The sequence below is a fragment of the Leopardus geoffroyi genome, chromosome B3 (genome assembly GCF_018350155.1).
Source record: "Leopardus geoffroyi isolate Oge1 chromosome B3, O.geoffroyi_Oge1_pat1.0, whole genome shotgun sequence".
In the NCBI taxonomy this organism is placed as follows: domain Eukaryota; kingdom Metazoa; phylum Chordata; class Mammalia; order Carnivora; family Felidae; genus Leopardus; species Leopardus geoffroyi.
The window spans coordinates 106,345,796-106,364,173 of NC_059337.1; the positions used below are offsets into that span (position 1 = coordinate 106,345,796).

The following is an 18,378-nucleotide window of genomic DNA, read 5'->3' on the forward strand; positions in this document are numbered from 1 at the left end:
CCCTTCTCTTCCTCCTAGCTTCCTCAACTTCCCTCACCTTACTTTTTTGGGGGGCAGGGGGTGGGGAATCCAGCTATGTCAGGTATTGTTTCAGGCACCGTAATTACTTAATAGCAACAACGAATAGAACAAATTCAGTTCCTGCCCTCTGGGAATGAGTCCAGAATGGGAGTCAGACGTGCCAATAATATAACAGTAGCAATGTGACGAATGCTGTAAGGATAGGTGAAAATAGATGAGCTGCCCTCTCTAGGAAAGTGAGGATAGGCTATCTGGAGGGGAATAGTTGACACCTAGTCAAAGGTTAGATGAATAGGACTGATCCTTAGAAATGGTGGGAAGGGCTCTCTGAAAAAAGGGAACAGCATGTGGAAAACTTTCAGAAGTGGGCAGCTTGTGATCAGACCTGCTAAAAGGTGGCTGCTGGTAATGGTGGAGGGGGAGGGGAAGTAGAGGAGACAAGTCAGCCTATCACAAAGGGCCTCTACCTACCTCCTGAGGAATTTTGGACTTGATCCTGAAAGGAAAGGGAACCATTGAAGCTTTCTATCATCTTTGTCTTCCTAACTAGATTCTTAAATTCCATGAAATCGAGGCCTGTTATTCATCTTTGTATTCTTTATAATGTCTGGCCCTGGTCCTGGAATGGGTAGGACAGCGAGTGTTGATTGATCTCTAAGGCTGTAATAGTCTTGTAAGAGTTTCACATGCTTGATTCAGCCATGTTATGAAAATGGAATGAGTCAGAGGAGAGATACTTTTGGAATGGAGGGATGGGGGTCTTATTACACTCTGGACATTGTGCTTAGGCACTCCCAGTCATTATCTAATTTAATCTATGTCATTCTTCCTCAGAATCTGCCAGTGACCTCTGGTTGCTCCTAAGAGAAAGACCAGAGTTCACATTGTCCTTCAAGGCTACTGTTCAGTGTCTGCTCTGCTTGTTACCTGTTTGGTTCTTAGTCATCTGAACTTTGGCCTCACTTCCTTGGGACAGCCCTTCACTGCTCTGCCTTTCTGCACAAGTGGGCTGTCAGATCTCATCATCTTGTGTGATCATACCTCAGTTCATGTGATTATTTGATTTCCCTTCTTACTCAAGAATTTGAGCTCTGTGGTACTTTTTTGTCTCTTGGATGTAGCGTAATGCCTAGCATTGAATAAAGCCTGAAAACAAGTTGTTGGCTGCATGAATGAATCCTTGAGAGGACTCTCTCAGATAGATGCTGTCATTCTCATTTTCCAGGTGAAGAAACTGAAGTTTGGAGGTTAAGTCACTTGTCCAAGTTTGCATGACCCATAAGAGCCAGGCCTGGAACTCAGGGGTGTCTGACGACGACATCTTCCTCTCTCTGCTAACGGAAGTTTAGTAGGCCGTGAGTGCAGCAGACGGATACATTTTCATATTTGCGTCAGTGCCATGATTTTACCTACTTGTCGAATGATCAACAGAATGAACGGTCTAGTGGTTAGGAACGTGGACTCTGTAAACAGACAGTCTAGACTTCAGTTCCTTCTCCACCATTCGCTAGCTTTGTTACCTTGAGCAAGCTATTTAATCTTTCTCCGATTCAGTTTCCTTAAAAATGCGGTAACAGTGCCCACTTTATAGCATTGTTGTGAAAATAAATTAACTCCTATAAAACAGTACTAAGCATACAGAACGTGCTCAGTAATTGTTAGCTATTACTGTTACCAGTATTCATTTATTTCTTCCCCATTTTTTTTTTACTGTAATCCAAAGTTATATCGAGACCCTATAGCAGTTTATTTTTTATTTTATGCAAAGTGTCTTCTTGCATAAAACCATCTGCTTCTAATTCTATTCGGCTGTGTTCTCTCAATTCAAAATTGGTCATTTGTGTGTCTCAAAACTGAGGGAGCATTTTTCTACCTCTAACAGCAAAATATAGTAATATTAATACTCTTTGCTGTGAATCTGTAGGTTTTAGGACTCACATGTTTGTTCACATCTCCGCCCAGTTAGCAAAAACAGTGCTGTAGTATAGTAAAGGATGCAACACAAGGAGTGCTGTTCTCTCCTACAAATCACAAACCTTCTCCCCAAACTAGGCACCATATTATCGAGCTGTTTGGATAACCAACCTGGCCATCCCCTGCATCTGCCCCCCAACCCCAAGTAATTTATGTCACCATTATTTTCCCCATTCATCAATAGGTGAGAGCAGGTGTGGCTTCTAGGAAATTAAAAAAGGAAGGAAGTAAGAAAAATTCTCACTTCACATATATAATAGTCGCATGCCAAAATTTTAACATTTTAGCATGTTTCCTCATAATGCAATTTTCGGTAAATATCTTTTGTCCCTTCTCTGGTTGTTCATTGCCAAAATTCGTAACTAGTTTCTTGTGGTTAGGGTGTAATATGTGTGGGTGTGCATTTAAGTGACTGAACTGTTTACCTTGCTCTTAAAAGAAAATAGCACCTGATTTATGTTTAAATGACGAAGGAAATAACAACACTGCAGCTCCTCAGCTACCCGCCCTGTGCCGAGCTTTATTCCATACCTAGCTGATGTTGCTAATTTCACAACAGCCCTGCAAGAGAAATGATAGGCCCATCCTGGAGACGAGGCAGTAGGTCTTAACGGGATTAAGAACTTCCCCAGGAAGCTAGTAGCACATATCTGGGTATGCAGCCCAGAGTGGCTAGGCCCTGGAGGTGCGGGGTTAACAGAACAGGGCAGAAGGGATAACCAGAAGCAAGCCTGGCAAAGTGACTTGGGGCTTATAAATGGAAGACCTCAAAGGCGAGCTGAGGAATAGGTAATTACTTTTGTAGGCATGTGGAACTAATGAAGTTGTTTGAACTGGGAGCTCAGGACAGCACAGGAGCTCTATTTTTAAGGCAGTCGTTTTAAAATGTGGTCCCCGGACCAGCAGCATCAGCACCACTTGGAAACTTTATTTAGATACTCACATTTTCACACATCCTCCTACTGACTCAGTCCTTAACACGGGGTGATCAATGATTTCAGGAGTCCTCCAGGTGATTCTGATGTTCTCTCAGGTTTAAGTACGACTGCTTTAATGAATTCTGGATGTGCCATTGGAAGGATTGGAAAGGCAAGGAGGAGAAGTGGGCAGGCTATTGCCAGGAGTCGAGGGAGCAGCTATTAGAGTGTAAGTTTGGGTGGTTTCATTGGAAATTTTAGAAAGGAAAAAAGGGCACCTGGGGGGCTCAGTCTGTTAAGCATCCAACTCTTGGTTTCATCTCGGTTCGTGAGATCGAGCCCCGTATTGTCAATTCTCTCTCTGGGTTCTCCTTCTCCCTCTCTCTCTCTCTGCCCCTCCCCCACTTGTGCGTGCACATTCTCTGTTTCTCTCTCAAAATAAATAATAAACTTTCAAAAAATCCTGACACTTCTCAAGAAAGAAATAACAGGGCTTGATGATAAATGGAGGTACAAGTATGAAATATGAAGCTAGAGTCCACAAGTGGCAGAATTGCAGATAAATACCAAAGGCATTCAGGCAGGGGATGAGTTCATACTCCTCAGGGATCTAAACCTTATCGTGCCTTAACTTACAGCATCTTTTTATGTGTCCTACACCCACCAGCCTCTCACCTAGATAACTTTCCCTATGTAATAAAAATGTACCAGACGCTCAATGCCAGTAATAAGGACCAGGGATGATTGAGTTATTAAATGCCAAGAACTTATGTCTAAGCACTTTATATTTGTTATCCTACTGTTGTTATTCAGTAGTTACGGATGTTTGTAAATTGCTCTCCCTCAGTGTCCAGTCTAAGCTTCGCTCCACTGTAAAATTCATGTTTCCAGACACTGATCTGAGAGGCTGAGTCTGGGTCCTGGAGTCTGACAGCTACAGGCTGAAAACCAGCCCCATCATTTACCAGGTGCGTGGTCTGGAGCACGCTCCTTGCCCAGTCTCCCACCCAAATTTCCCCCAGTTGTATTACAACAGGCATTGTTATTACGAGGAGGTAATAATGAATGGAACTCCGAGTTGTTGTGGGAACTGAGAAAATGCCTGCACGGTGCTTGGCTCCAGAAGCACTGAATAAACATTAGTGGGGCCTGTGGCAGTGAAGATGCCACGCCCTTGTTCACAGCCGTCATTGGCTCTCCTTGGTCAAGAGAATAAACTCCTTATTCTTTTTCCTAAGACTTTTCACAGGGTGCCTCAGCAGCTCAGTTGGTTAAGCATCTGACTCTTGGTTTCTGCTCAGGTCATGATCTCACGTTTCATGAGTTTGAACCCCACATCGGGCTCTGTGCTGACAGTGTGGAGCCTGCTTTGGATTCTCTCTCTCTCTCTCTCTCTCTCTCTCTCTCTCTGTCTCTCCCCATCCTCTGGTCTCTCTGTCTCTCTCAAAATAAATAAATAGACATTACAAAAAAAAAAAAAAAAAAGACTCTTCACAAACTGATCACTCCCAGTCTCCCAAACCTTTTATGTGATGATTCTTTGCATAATTCTGGTGTTTCGGCTAAGTTGATCTCTGTCCCCCAAACACACCTAGTCTGGTCTCGCACCCTGCCTTTGGTGCTGTTGCTCTCCTCTCCTTGTCATGTGCAAGTTCTTCAGGTCCACCCTGATACTCAGTGTTGGTGGAGCCACCCCCAGCAAATCCTCATCTACAATATGAGTAATCCTTCCAAACTCTGGAGCTTTGATGGCCTTTACTGCTCAACAGACACCACCCCCCCCCCACCCCCAGCTGTACACACTGGCTCAGGATGATTCTCTCTGTGCTCAGCACACTTTCCCACACCCTGCAGTAAGTGTAGGCTGAGCCTTGTCCTTCTTGCCATGCTTGATACTCAGCCCCATGCCAGGGACGTGCCTTCTTAATGGTGACAACATACACCTTACAGTCTCAGTCTTTTCCAAGTTCATTGAGTTCTGTGTTGGTTTCTTTTTTTTTTTTCCCCCCTCTGTAATGACCCTTGATAAACTCTCCTATAGGAATAACATTTAATCTCTGAAATACTAATTATTATTTTTCTTCTCAGGATGAACTTGACCTGACAGACAAACACAGGGAAGCCATGTTTGCACTTCCAGCTGAGAAGAAATGGCAAATATACTGTAGCAAGAAAAAGGTAAGAAATTCATTGTGTTTATGGTTAACTGGAAAATTATCATTATTGATTCCCTTTGCTCTCTCGTTTTGCCACCAGAATTCAGACAGTTCTTTATAATGTACAGACCAGATCGTGGCCTTGTTGCTACATGGGGCAATGTGGTGATGCCTCAGATGTCGTTTTTATCGACACTTCATTGGACACCTTCCCATATCTCCTATACCTGTACCTGCTATTCATAGTCTTGTTACGACTGAGACCCAAAATAATATTGGCTTACACCAAGATCAAATTTTCTCTCTGTTTTTTACATAAAAGTTGGTATCTCGGTAGGTTAGGACTAGTATTCTGGGGTCTCACTCCTCTGTTCTTACTTCCTAGCAGCTTTCCGTTTCAGCATCTCTAAGGTGTGGCCTCATCCTCATGGTCCAAAGTGGCTGTCTGACCATTTCATATTCCAAACTGAGGATGTGGGAAAGAGAAAGAAGGCACAAACTTACCCACCTCCCCTCTTAGGGACATGTCCTAGGAGTCATCCACCTGAATTCCCTCACAGCCCACTGTTATATGGCCCCAGCTGCAAGGAAATCGATCTTTATTCTGGGTTCTGTTACCTTTGGAGAAGGGGAGAATGGATATCCTGTCCCGTGGTGCTAAGCATCACCGCATGGACTGTATCTCCTGCAATAAAGTTCACTCTGCTATCTTTTACCCTGTGGCAAATTCTGAGACCATGCATGCCCACCCCATTTTTGGAATTAAGTTCATGACCATCTTTTGCCACTTTTTTCTTGTGTTCAGTAGAAACTTGAATCACGATGGGGTAAGCAGGAAGGGCAGGCTAGCACCTAGGAGAAATGGTACCTCTCTCTCTAACAGGCAGTGGACACTCGAGTTCCTCACTCTTGCCACAGGGAAATAAGAACAAACTATAGCAATCCAATTTCTTTTCAAGACACAGTATCAGTCAGAGAAACCTTTTCCTATGTGACTAGCGTGCATTGTGAGACCTCCATTTACCCATGTGAGTGTCTCTGAGCACCACTGCCCCTTTGCTGCCTTGTCTGATTGCTGTGCTGTCCTTCCAGGAACATGTCTGCAGTAGTGAGCTTGCGTGTGCCCCTCTCCATGTCTTAGCTCATCTTTGTAACTCCAGCATCAGACACGCTGAAATGAGTGCATGACGAGTGAACCACTAAGTTGTCACGAGTGTTATGCTGAACTGTCAAAAAAAAAAATTAAAGCACAATTAGTTTTCCACCTGAGCAGTTACAATTGCTACAACTATGTGGGGGTTTGGTTCCAGGGGCCTTTGCTGAGAGACGTATCCAGCTCTAACTTCTCCGTATGGTTTTCTGAGCTGCTACCAGATCAGACCAAGTTGTAGACCTAAGGATTCTGAATCTAGTAGTAACCAGGAAGATGTGTTTGTGAATGATGGTGTCTTCTTCTTTTTTCTCTTTGTACTGTCTCTCTCTTATTGAACTGATTGTCACAGCTCAGGGACCAGGTACAATACACTGGGAAAGCATTTTGAAATTAAAATATGTTCAGTTCTGAAAGTGATGGTATTGTATGGTCTTTGAAAGCAAGGGAACTTTCACACAGCCATCTCAGGACCTGGCCCCTGGAACCAAGAAGGAAAAATCTTCAAGTTCCTTATGTGCACAGAGGACATGTCTGTCTATTTTGGCTCACCCGAGTGCAGAGTTTTTTTTCTCAAAATTAGGAAACAATATGAAGTGGAGACTGAGAAGATACACTGGAGGGAAGGAAAGGGCAGGGAAATGGGAGCAGCTTACTGAGGGGAAAGTTTTCTTCTTTCCCAGATTTTATTACACCCTTGACAGCAATTGTAAGTTAATCATGGAAACTGCTGCCCCTTAGACTAGGAAAGGCAAATCCTGGAGGATAGTAATGACCTTGGACTTGGCAGCTGTTGCTCATTTTTCAATTTCCAGGCCTATCAAATCCCCTTGCAAACCCTGCCTCATGTGCACATGGTGAGGTTGCCTTTTTGTAGGAGGACAGATAGGGATGTGGCCCCTGGCCTCTGAGCCCCATTTCTTGATGGATGGGCCCTTCCTACTAGTACCTGGCCAGACTGCACAGACCTTTGGAAATGCGGTTCTCCTGCAGGCTTCAGCCCTGCAGCCTGGATTCCTTACGTGACAGCCAAGTTGTGGCTGAGTGGGAAAGCCATTTGAAGTCTTTGGGGATTCCTGTGGGGTTATAGATCTGCCTCACTTTAAAATGTATGATAGGAGCCTGGGTGGCTCAATGGGTTAAGTGTCTGACTTGATCTCCTGGTTTGTAAGTTCGAGCCCCACATCAGGCTCCACGCTGACAGTGAGGAGCCTGCTTGGGATTCTCTCCCTCCCACCCCCCCGCCCCCCAACTCGTGCATTCACACGTGCTCTCTCTCTGTCTCTGTCTTTCTCTCTCTCAAAATAAATAAATAAATAAATAAACTTTTAAAAATGGTTTTAAAAAACTGGATGGGAGTGTTGCTAAATGTAGGTTTTTCTTGATTAGAGCTTCTCAAACTGTTAAGCGTGCTATGTGATGGATCTGAAACTGACCTTTCTGGGGCACTGTAATAAATAGGGAAATAATACAATGAGTAAGAGAACACAAAAATTTAAGTGTGAAAAGGGCATAACGTTTACCCCTCTTCATATAATGCGATCCCCTAACGGACAGTTTGCTTATTCTCAGAGTGGAGCCCATGGTGGCCATCCGTATTACTACGAACAGATTGTTTTCCTTGGACCGTATCTTTGGTCGCCTTTTCAAATCAGGCTTGTCACCAGCAAGTCAAACCACATGTATTTCTCGGGCCAAGGGAAAGCTACGTACTCACGGCTTTTTAGATTTTCCATCTCTCAAGATTAGAACCCAGCGCATTACAGATATTCTCACACATAGTGAAACCATAGAGTAAGGGCCCACGAAAGCCAACAGAAACAGACACATGAGTTGGGGAAAAGCAGGCTTTCTGTGTAAAAGTGCACAGCAGTTGTGGAGGCAAACGAGACTGGGAACTGAGGATGGGGCCAGGCCTCACTCAGCCAAGTGGCTCTTTTCCACCCGATAGTGACTTGCGTCCCAACAGCGGCTGTCTGCTTATCAGGCTCCATGTTCATTTCTCACACTCGTCTCCATCTAAGTCTCCGGTTGAAAACCCATTTCCAGAGCCAAAATGAAAGCAGCAAAGTATTTCTGGGGCTGAAAGAATTGGAGAGAAATTAATTGGAGCCTTGCCTAATTGAGTAATCCGGGGGAGAGTAAGAGATGGATGTTGTGGCCTTGTTGAAAGTCCAAACAAATCTGTAAAAATGACGGGGCTGGTTGGGCAGCCGTGGTTTGTCACATGCAGCAGTCCACTGTCAAATTATTTTCACTTCTGTGAAAGGGCCAAAAAAAGGTCCTGTTGGTGGGGCTGGAGGTATTTTCGAATAGGAAATGTTTGTGGTTCTTATCTTTAAAGGTAATTCCCTTTTTAGTTCCAATCACAACATACTCTTTTGTTTAAGTGAGGTTTTTCCCAGTCTCTAGCCAGAAACTGCATCTGTTAACAATCTTTTGGATTTTAAACTGAAACTTTTTAAACAATGAACCATCTGACCACGAAAGGCATCTGGCCATGCTGTATTTGCTTATTGTTAACATGATTTTTAAACCCTGGGAAAAGCAAGGAGAGGGCTGCGGAGAGGAGAGAATAAAAGGGCGTGTGCCCCGTGTCACGGTGGCAGCGATCTTATCGGCACCGGCAGGAATCTTTAATTGCAGTTTTTCACGGGAGCGACTGCGCCAGTTGCCTCACTTAGCCAGTCCTTGTAAGTCTCCAAAAAATACCTGCTTCCCCTCCTGAAGCTTCAGAGTTTGCCAAGTAGACGAGTGGCGCTGGACACTGTTAGCGGTAGTGTCATCAGGTATTTGAGGCGAAGATCAAGATTTGAGGAGTGTACGAATTGCCCTCCTTCTGTCTCCAATCTCTAAAGCCACGGCTTAAGTAAATGGCTTTGGATTCTCCATATTGCATTTCTGCATCTTTTCGGGTCTTCTGTGGAGGAGGTGGATTTTTACTGCGCCGCTGAGTGTGTGTTTGACTGTAGTTCAATTAAATCCTTTAAGAATGGTGCCCGACCCGGCTGCAGCGGAGTTGTTGTGATTTATGCAAAGTGCTGATCTGGTGCCAGGTACATTTTGGAGACCTCTAGGAAAAGTGGCAGAAAATTCAGCTGGTACTTTTCATTCACTCCCGCCTTTTGGTTCGCATATCCTAATGGGATCGCTTCCCCACTCCTCCCCACAAAAAGCAATTCTCCTTTTGCCACACACCAAAAAAAGATTGAAGTTGTGTTGTGTACAGTCGCCAGGGTGCAGTTTCAGTTCCTTGAGAGCGGAGGCCCTCTTGCGTTCAAAGGAACATAGGCTGAAGCGCTGGAATTAAGACCAAAGGAACCACCAGTTTTCCGCACAGCTGTCAAACAAGCCAGGTATAAAACGAGGGGGCGAGATGATAGTTCACCCTGTAGTCGTTTCCAGTATCCTACTGAGAGGCTCCTGTGGGGAGGCTGGGACGAGAAGCAGTGGTCGGGCACCGGACCTGGAAGACGTGAGAAGGAAGAGAAGCTAGATATCCCTCCTTGATGGTAGTTTAAATGTACAGTAGAGTGAGCTTTGGGTTTTCAGGCACTCACTGTGTTAGCTGTCAAGATTGGGGAGAGGGAGTCCGGAAAAGGGAGAAAACCAGATTTCAGTAAGTATGTTTCTAGACTTTTAAAGAAGTACTTGCGTTGGTTTCCTGCCATTGAGTTTTCACCTGATAATGGATTCCAGTTGGGATTTGTACTCCTAAGGGCTCAGGGGTTGAGGAAAGTAGCAGAAGTAGAAGTGAACAGAAATAAGATCGGGCTGTCTTTCCCCCTCTGCTTCTCTAAAGAAAATGAGGGAAGCACATTAGCTGGAGGACAGTGGGCATCTTCAGGCTCTGTAGGCTCTGAAACTCTCTGCCTTGTCTACATATTCCATGGCTCTGAAAGGGAATATAATTGCATATAATGCCAGACTGAACCACTAAGGAACAACAAGCTTTGAGTTTCTTCACTCCATGCAGCAATACCATTGGCGGAGGGCAAGCTGGTTTGTGACTCACCTGATGTGTCTGGAGTACTTTCTGTAGGTCAGAAAGTACTGACTAAACTCTTGGCTAAACTCTGAGGATGATTAAACAAATAAGTCAAATTTCCTGCAGTGGGTGATCCTGGTAGGAGAAGTAGATAAAATCAAATAGTTACCAAGTCTTGTCATAAGCTCCGTAACGGGGTAAGCAAACAGGCTCTGGGGCACAGGGGAAGGAGCCACCAGGCTTTGGGGGTGGATGTGTGTGACTCAGACAACAGCTCCTTTACCACTCTGACCCCTCTAGCACTTGCACCGGTGAGAGACCTGACACTGTCATGCTTTCGTCCCGTCTTCTAGAAACTGGCCCCTTTTTCAGTAGTTGAGCGATGTTCACATCCACTGTCTATTTTCTCTCTTGATTAGTACTTTGTTCTCTGTCCCTTTTCCAATACTGAAAAGGTCAGCTTTAGACTGTTGGCCTAATCCGATTGATCTTCGCTAAACACAGTTTGTAGGGCTCGTTAGGAAATCTCTAAAGAGGCTTAAACTTTTGAAAAAAAGACACTGGCGGGAAGACTGAAATAACTGAGGTTTGTTCAGCGTGGAGAAGAGAAAGTCAGGTAGAAATTCTAACATGAGCTGATGTCCACTGGGTATACCCCAGTGAAACTATGGTATCTTGTCAAAATATTGCCAACTTAGAGTTGGTAAAGAGTGGCTGCCTCAAGCCCTCCCAGTTAAAATCTCCATGCCAAGCTGACTTTTTTATTTTTTATTTTTTTTAATGTTTATTTTCGAGAGAGAGAGAGCACGTGTGAGCAGGGGAAGGACAGAGAAAGAGGGAGACACAGAATCCAAAGCAGGCTCCAGGCTCTGAGCTGTCAGCACAGAGCCTGATGCGGGGCTCAAACTCAGGAGCTGCGAGATCGTGACGTGAGCCGAAGTCAGACACTTAACCGACTGAGCCACCCAGGCGCCCCTGACAGTCTGACTCTTCTCCCAAGGGTCCAACAGTTTTCTCCCATGATTCAAGGACTGAAGGGTTAAGTCCTGGCATGGCAAAAGAGGGGACTCCAGGACCCTGTTCCCACATTGCATCATTGGTTCTGATGCACTGACACCCTTCACTGACTCCCATGCTATACGGGTTGATAAATATTTTGCCCATTGGCCTGAGTATGAGATGCTGATTGACCTGAAGATGGTGACCAAAACCTTTTGATAATATGTATTTGGAGCCTGAAACGTTCCTCTTCAAGGAATTGACTCCACAAAAGTGATGAGAAATGAAAGCAAAGACCTATACGTGAGGCAGTTCTTTGCAGTGTTCTTGAAAGCCCAGGATTGTAACCAACTTAAAGAGGATGGTTATATTACAGCACACAATCCTGACAGTATCTTGTAGCCATTGAAAAGTCATGTTATCAAAAGAAAAAAAAATGTCATGTTATCAAAGAAATTTTAATGACCTGGGAAACTAATGATACAGTATTTAAAAAAAAAAGGTGTAAAGCTATAATTGGTACGATCAAAAGTTTGCAAAAAAGTATATAGATAGAGGTAAGCAGACAGAAACAGTTGTTTGTTGGGACTGTGGGTGATTTACTTTTTTTTTTTTTTAATGTTGATTTTTGACAGAGAGAGATACAGAGTGAGAGTAGGGGAGGAGCAGAGAGAGAGGGAGACACAGGCTCCAGGCTCTGAGCTGTCAGCACAGAGCCCGACACGGGGCTCGAACCCACGAACTGTGAGATCATGACCTGAGCCAAAGTCGGATGCTTAACCGACTGAGCCACCCAGGCGCCCCGCTTTTTTGTTTATAAAGATATTTCCCAGATTTTCTACAGTGCGTTATTCTCCCTCTTAGCTAGGAGTATTTTTTTTTTCCCCTGATGATAAAAATAAAATTGCTCTTTTTAAAATGTGCGTTCAATATATTTTGTATCAGTCGGGTTTCAGTCAGAGAAGCAGGACTACTGGGGGAGACACAGAGCTAAGAGATTCACCCTGAGGCCGGCTAAGCACTCTTTGTCAGGCTGCTGTCTTTATTTCTGTTGCGGGAGCTTCACATTCTGGAGCAGGCAGTTCGGAAGAAAGGTGGGTGTAACTGGGAGGGAGCAAGGATAGGCTGGAGCCCGCAAGGACACACAAGCCAGTGTCCATTCTCTCGACCTCTGGCTCTTGTGTGGGTGTCATGCAGAAGCCTGAACCATTAGTCATGGACCTCAGCACACACACACCTGGGCCAGGAGAAGCTGCGGGAGGATCCAGGGGAAGGTGGGGCAGTTGCAGACCCGCCTGCTGTTCCACACCAACAAGGTGAGCCAGCCGATAAAAGACAAGTATGAAGAACAAAATGGCTGCTGCTTTGCCTCTGGCCTCTATACCTCCTGTGAGAGCCTCTCTCTGTGGCTCCCCGTACCCAGAAGCCTCCAAGAAAGGATATCGTTCAGCCTAGCCAAGTCGAGCATTATAAAGCCACCACATACTTGTATTGAAATGAGGAGGAAAAATAAATATTATTTAAAATGCAGCCAGTGCTTGTGTTGTCAAGGCAACCCTGGCTTTTTTTTTTTTTTTCTTCCTTCCTTTGTCTAGCTCAGGGACCTGTTTTGTTTTTTGTTTTGTTTTTCTCCCCTCCATCTCCTCTTTTTTTTTTTCTTTTTTTTTTAACTCTTCCTTTGTGACATTAAAACAAAGGTGAATCTATAAACCACCCAAAGGTTTTCAGTACCGTTTATCTATTTAGGCAGTGACTGTGAAAACATGGTGATCTTGGCCCTAGTGAGATTTCCTGAGTTTTCTGCCCAGAAACGCACTGAAGCCATGTTTCTCATTGCCCTTTCTCCCCTAAGGAGTGTAATCTCAAAGCTAATGACCCATTTCCTTTCTTTAGTTTCATTTATTTTTTTTTAAATGTTTGTTTCTTTATTTTTGAGAGAGAGAGAGAGCAGAGGAGGGACAGAGAGAGAAAGAGAGAAAGAATCTCAAGTAGGCTCTGCACCGGCAGGGCAGAGCCCCATGCAGGGCTCAAACTCACGAACTGTGAGATCATGACTTGAGCCAAAATCAGGAGTCAGACGCTCTCGACTGACTCAGACTGAGCCACCCAGGCGCCCCTTTATTTTCTTTTAATTGCAAAAGCCAGTGCTGTGTAAATGAACACCAAGTTGTAGATTTGGAGTAGAAAATTCAAGGACTCTCTGCCTCTGGCAGCCCTTGAACCAGTGTTGAAATACAGGGTGGTTGGTTCATGAGTATTTATGTGACTCCTATTCCCGTAATCCCTCGGTTCAATAATGTCAGCTTGGGGCTTTTTTTTTCCTCCTTGTATTAACCAGTTCTGCCATTCTAGCTGTGCCTACTACCACCCTTGTCTTGAAGTCTGCAGAATGGTCCTGAGCTCATAGTTCTGTATTGCCACCTGGTAGGTGGCCAGCTTCATGAATGAAGAAAGCAGTAAGCAAACTTGCCCACAGGGTGAACCAAAACATATCTATCTTCCCGGTGCTTGGAGAAGTGAACAAATCTAAAATATGGTGGGCAAGTTCTGTAGTCTTTCAATGGGGTTCTATATTCTGGGTCAGGTACAGGCCTCTGTTTTTCAGGCTTCACCAGTAAAAGGACTTCCCTTGGGGTAGGTTATCTCCAAGAGCCTTTCAGTCAAGAGATCTGTCTACAAGCTCCCTACATTATGTTTGCCCCTCATAATTGTTCTAAACTGTATTGTAATGTGATTGCCACTATTTTTTCTAAGATAAGCAGAAGGCAAGTGACAGCTATGAGAAAATATTTTGCATAGTTACAGGCCATCTGAAGGGTGACCAGAGAAGGGAGGATACCTTTCACTAGGAGATATTTCTGAACCCTTCTGATTTCTCTCTCCTCTGTATAATGAGATCAACTTCATAGGGTGGTTGTGGATATTAAGATAATATGATGTCAGAGTTCACGGAGAGCTTGGGGCATGGTGATGACAGCTGTTGACACTGTCAATGTCAGTGATGGTGACTATGATCAAAATAGTAGTATGGACTCACTTTCTGTTTGTCCACACTCATGCTAGTCTGGGATTCACGTCCATATTCTTAAACAATGATATGTGGTTTTCACAGAACAGTAGTGAAGATTTTATTTTATTTATTTTTTTTTTTTTTAACGTTTTTATTTATTTTTGGGACAGAGAGAGACAGAGTATGAACGGGGGAGGGGCAGAGAGAGAGGGAGACACAGAATCGGAAACAGGCTCCAGGCTCTGAGCCATCAGCCCAGAGCCTGATGCGGGGCTCGAACTCACGGACCGCGAGATCGTGACCTGGCTGAAGTCGGACACTTAACCGACTGCGCCACCCAGGCGCCCCAGTAGTGAAGATTTTAAAAGCCCTCTCTCTCAGTTGGACCACAGAAACTTTTGGAGGCAGAAATAGTGAGTTAGGAGGATAAATTATAGATCAGCGAAGAAACCAAGACGGTCTTCACTGTTAGCACCAGAAATGGGCAGGAGGCCCCTTTTGTGTCAGAAGTTCTAGGGCAGTGTCGATCGATGTGTAGTTCCTAAGCTCCTGGGTGGAGCTCTGAATCTGGTATCAGGAGCGCCCTTAATTGGTACTTGGGAAGGTTGGGACCCTGAGAACGTCAGAATCTATCCCACTTCTCCTCACCCACCTGCCCACTGCAGTGCTTCAGTCCCTGCTGACCAGCCGCAGCCCTTGGAGATGCTCCCATCATTGGGCTTGCTTGGCAAGCAGTTGTGAACACCAGCTGATCTCTGGGAAATGGGTATGTGTGTGGATCAAGCCAGTTTTTAACTAAAATTCCTCTTTTGCTGCCTAGGAAAGGCAAGTGGTTGAAAGATCTTCAGTTTTTGAAATAAGAGCACTAAAAATAGTTTTAGACGAAAACATTACTACTGCTATTTTTTTTGCAGTGGGGAAAAATCCCGTGATAGGACACAACACCAAGAGGTTCCACGAAACAAGTCAGCTTTACAAATAAGTGATTTATTGGGTTGAAGTGAGCTGGAATTACCCCCTGTTCAACAATAAAATTTGTTCAGAGTTGCAGCATTATAATTCAATAGTGCATTCTAGCTGTGTGATTTCCAAAATCCATCTAACAAAACAAAACTTCGGTGTTAAGGAGATCATAAAAGAATGTTTTAGGGACACTTGGGTGGCTCAGTTGGTTAAACATCCAACTTTGGCTCAGGTCACAATCTCATGGTTCTTGACTTCGAGCCCCTCATCAGTCTGTGTGCTGACAGCTCAGAGCCTAGAGCCTGCTTCGGATTCTGTGTCTCCCTCTCTCTCTCTCTCTTTCTCAAAAATGAACAAACATTAAAAAAAATTAAAAATGCTAAAAATAAAAAAGAATGTTTTAGCACAGATACCATTATTGGTAGAAATCTTAAACCTAATTACCAGAGCAGACGTTCTGGGTACCGATAAATTGGCATTCTCTAAAATTTCTGAAAAGAAAACAAATTTCTGATAACTTTCCCCTCCACTCGTGGGATAAACTACTGTATCCCGGTTGGTGATATGATTTTTCTTGTGAAATTTTAAATATACAAAAAAGTACAGAATATAATGAACACCCGTGTTTAACAACTGCTGACGTTTTATAATCACCATGGAATTTTTTTTTTTTAAACATTTATTTATTTTTGAGACAGAGAGAGACAGAGCATGAATGGGGGAGGGTCAGAGAGAGAGGGAGACACAGAATCTGAAACAGGCTCCAGGCTCTGAGCTGTCAGCACAGAGCCCCACGCGGGGCTCGAACTCACAGACCGCGAGATCATGACCTGAGCTGAAGTTGGCCGCTTAACCGACTGAGCCACCCAGGTGCCCCTCACCATGGATTTTTTATTTTATTTATTTTTTTAATATAATTTATTGCCAAGTTGGCTAACATACAGTGGATACAGTGCGCTCTTGGTTTTGGGGGTAGATTCCTGTGATTCATCGCTTACACACAACACCCAGTGTTCATCCCAACAAGTGCCCTCCTCAGTGCCCACCATGGATTTTTTAAAAAGAAAGGAAACATAAATATAGCTGAAGCCCAAAGGTGACCTATTCTGGAGGTGGTACATGTTTTCTTTTCCTTGCCCATGTATTTATGACTTTATTCTGCATGTATATATTCATAGACAATATATGGTAGTTCATTTTAACTGCAATATGATGTTCCATTACATGAACACACCACAGTTTAATTATTTCACACCCCTTTGGATGCTTACTTGCAGTTTTTCATTATTTTTTAAAAAGTATGGCAATGAACAGCTTTGTGCATGTGTTCAAGAATTTTTCTGGGATAAACACCAAAACATGTAATTCCTGGGTTGTTGGCTGTGAACATTTCCACCTTTAATTGCTCTCTGAAGTTGTCGTAATAATTTAGACCTGCAACATATTAATTGCCAGCCATCTGAGGGATCGGTACCCTCCGAGGGGAGAGAACTGATACTTTGTTGCCCTGATGAATCGCTTTACTTAAGTTTGAATGTTTCAGATACAAGAAGCTGTCATTCAGTTTTCAAATCGAATCAAACTTAAGTAGCAAATCAAACTGAAGTAAAAATTACTGAAGTAGAAAGTGCTCATTTAAAGAAGAAGAATCCAAGGTTTGGAAAATGAAAAGCATTCCATTCAAATACCCATAAAGCCATAGAAAAGTACAAAGTGTTAGAAGTATATAAAAATGGACAGTTCACTCAGCATTATGTTTATTTGATTTGACTACAAAGGAAACTGCTCTGTGTGTGGTTCACCCTTACTCTCCTCCAGACCTCTTTACACCCTTAGTCCCAGACACAGGCAAATTGTGTTTCCATCTTTAGCAGGCTCTTGACTGATATATGTATGCAATCACCCAACACAGGAAGTCCCTCTGAGGCATCGGCCACTTCCCTGATGGACGACAGCCCGGGTACAGGTGCAGGACCAGCACATCTGCACAAGCAGGCAGGCAGGATGTGGCTGGAAATGCCATAATTGGTTTCTTTCTTCCTCTCGCCAAAGTACCTTTATCTCGAGCATCAGTAAAAATTGTGAAAGCCTCTCTCCTTTCCTTTCTTAGACTCTTTGATTCCTTTGAATGGTAAGAATTTGAGACGTGTACTTGCTGTGTGTCTACCCCCCATGCCTGAATTCTGAACCAGTTTCTGGGTACAAGTCAATTCCCGGATTTGGGGATTGTTGATTTTTTTTTTTTTTTTATGTTTATCTTAGAGACAGAATGTGAGCGGGGGAGGTGCAGAGAAAGAGGGAGACATAGACTCTGAAGCAGGCTCCAGGCTCTGAGCTGTCAGCACAGAGCCCAATGCAGGGCTTGAACCCATGAGCTGTGAGGTCGTTACCTGAGCTGAAGTCCTGTGCTTAATCAGCTGAGCCCCCCAGTGCCAGGGCGTTGTTGATTCTTAAGTCTGTAAATACTTTACTCTGCTTGGTTCTTCTTGACGGCCTTGTAAAAAAAAAAGTGCTTGTGGATCTACTTTGTGGATACCATCTTCCCTTTGTGCTTCCTCATACTTGCATTGCTCCAGTGAGTAACTCTGTTATCCAAGGCCTTGCTTTCACTGTAAATAAGAAATACCAAGTTGGAAGAGGGGGGAGAGGATGACCCTGCATTTGCGTTCACTTACAATCATTCAAACAGTAAAAATAAGCCATATAGAGCTGGGGAAAAGTAGGCCATCTTGGTTGGACAGATCAATGAACGTGGAGTCAGGGAGAGAGTGGGTGTCGCTTGTCCTGTGGAGCTCTATCTTTCCCTCTGGAATGGGGGCTAGAGAAGCAACTCTCCCCTCTTTCATTCTGTGCTTGTCACTCATGCCTGTGTCGGTGCTGCACTATGGAGAGAACACTCCAACTTCATCTCTGGTCACTGGGAAAGATGTGTAGCTTTGGGTTTGCATGGAATCCCTGGGAGGGCAGTGGTTCTCAACTGCCATACAGTAGCTATCTTTGGCCTCCAAATCTTAATTGTTAAGCAGATTCCTTTTGACAGCTCCCTTTGACAGCTCTCGTACATAACAGATTCCATCATGTGTTGATTGCAGAGTAAGGAGTATATGACTCTCTTGGAGCTCTCAGTCTTTACCATAGAGTACTTGTCAACAGTGCTGTTGTGGAACCAAGGTGCCACATGTGTCTGTGTGCGGCCCTTT

At 44.1% G+C, this 18,378-nt stretch overlaps 1 protein-coding gene across 6 annotated transcripts in view; it reads left to right on the plus strand.

Annotated features, from left to right (window-relative positions):
- The window catches only part of DAAM1 (dishevelled associated activator of morphogenesis 1), a 176,534-nt gene that overhangs the window by 84,754 nt on the left and 73,402 nt on the right, over positions 1-18,378 (plus strand). For all 6 annotated transcript variants that reach the window (XR_006705051.1, XM_045451124.1, XM_045451121.1 and 3 more), the window contains one exon: positions 5,001-5,090. Coding sequence is in view for 5 of the 6 variants with exons in the window: in XM_045451124.1 (XP_045307080.1) it covers positions 5,001-5,090 (90 nt within the window). In the remaining variant the exon portion in view is untranslated. The remainder of the gene's footprint in view (positions 1-5,000; positions 5,091-18,378) is intronic.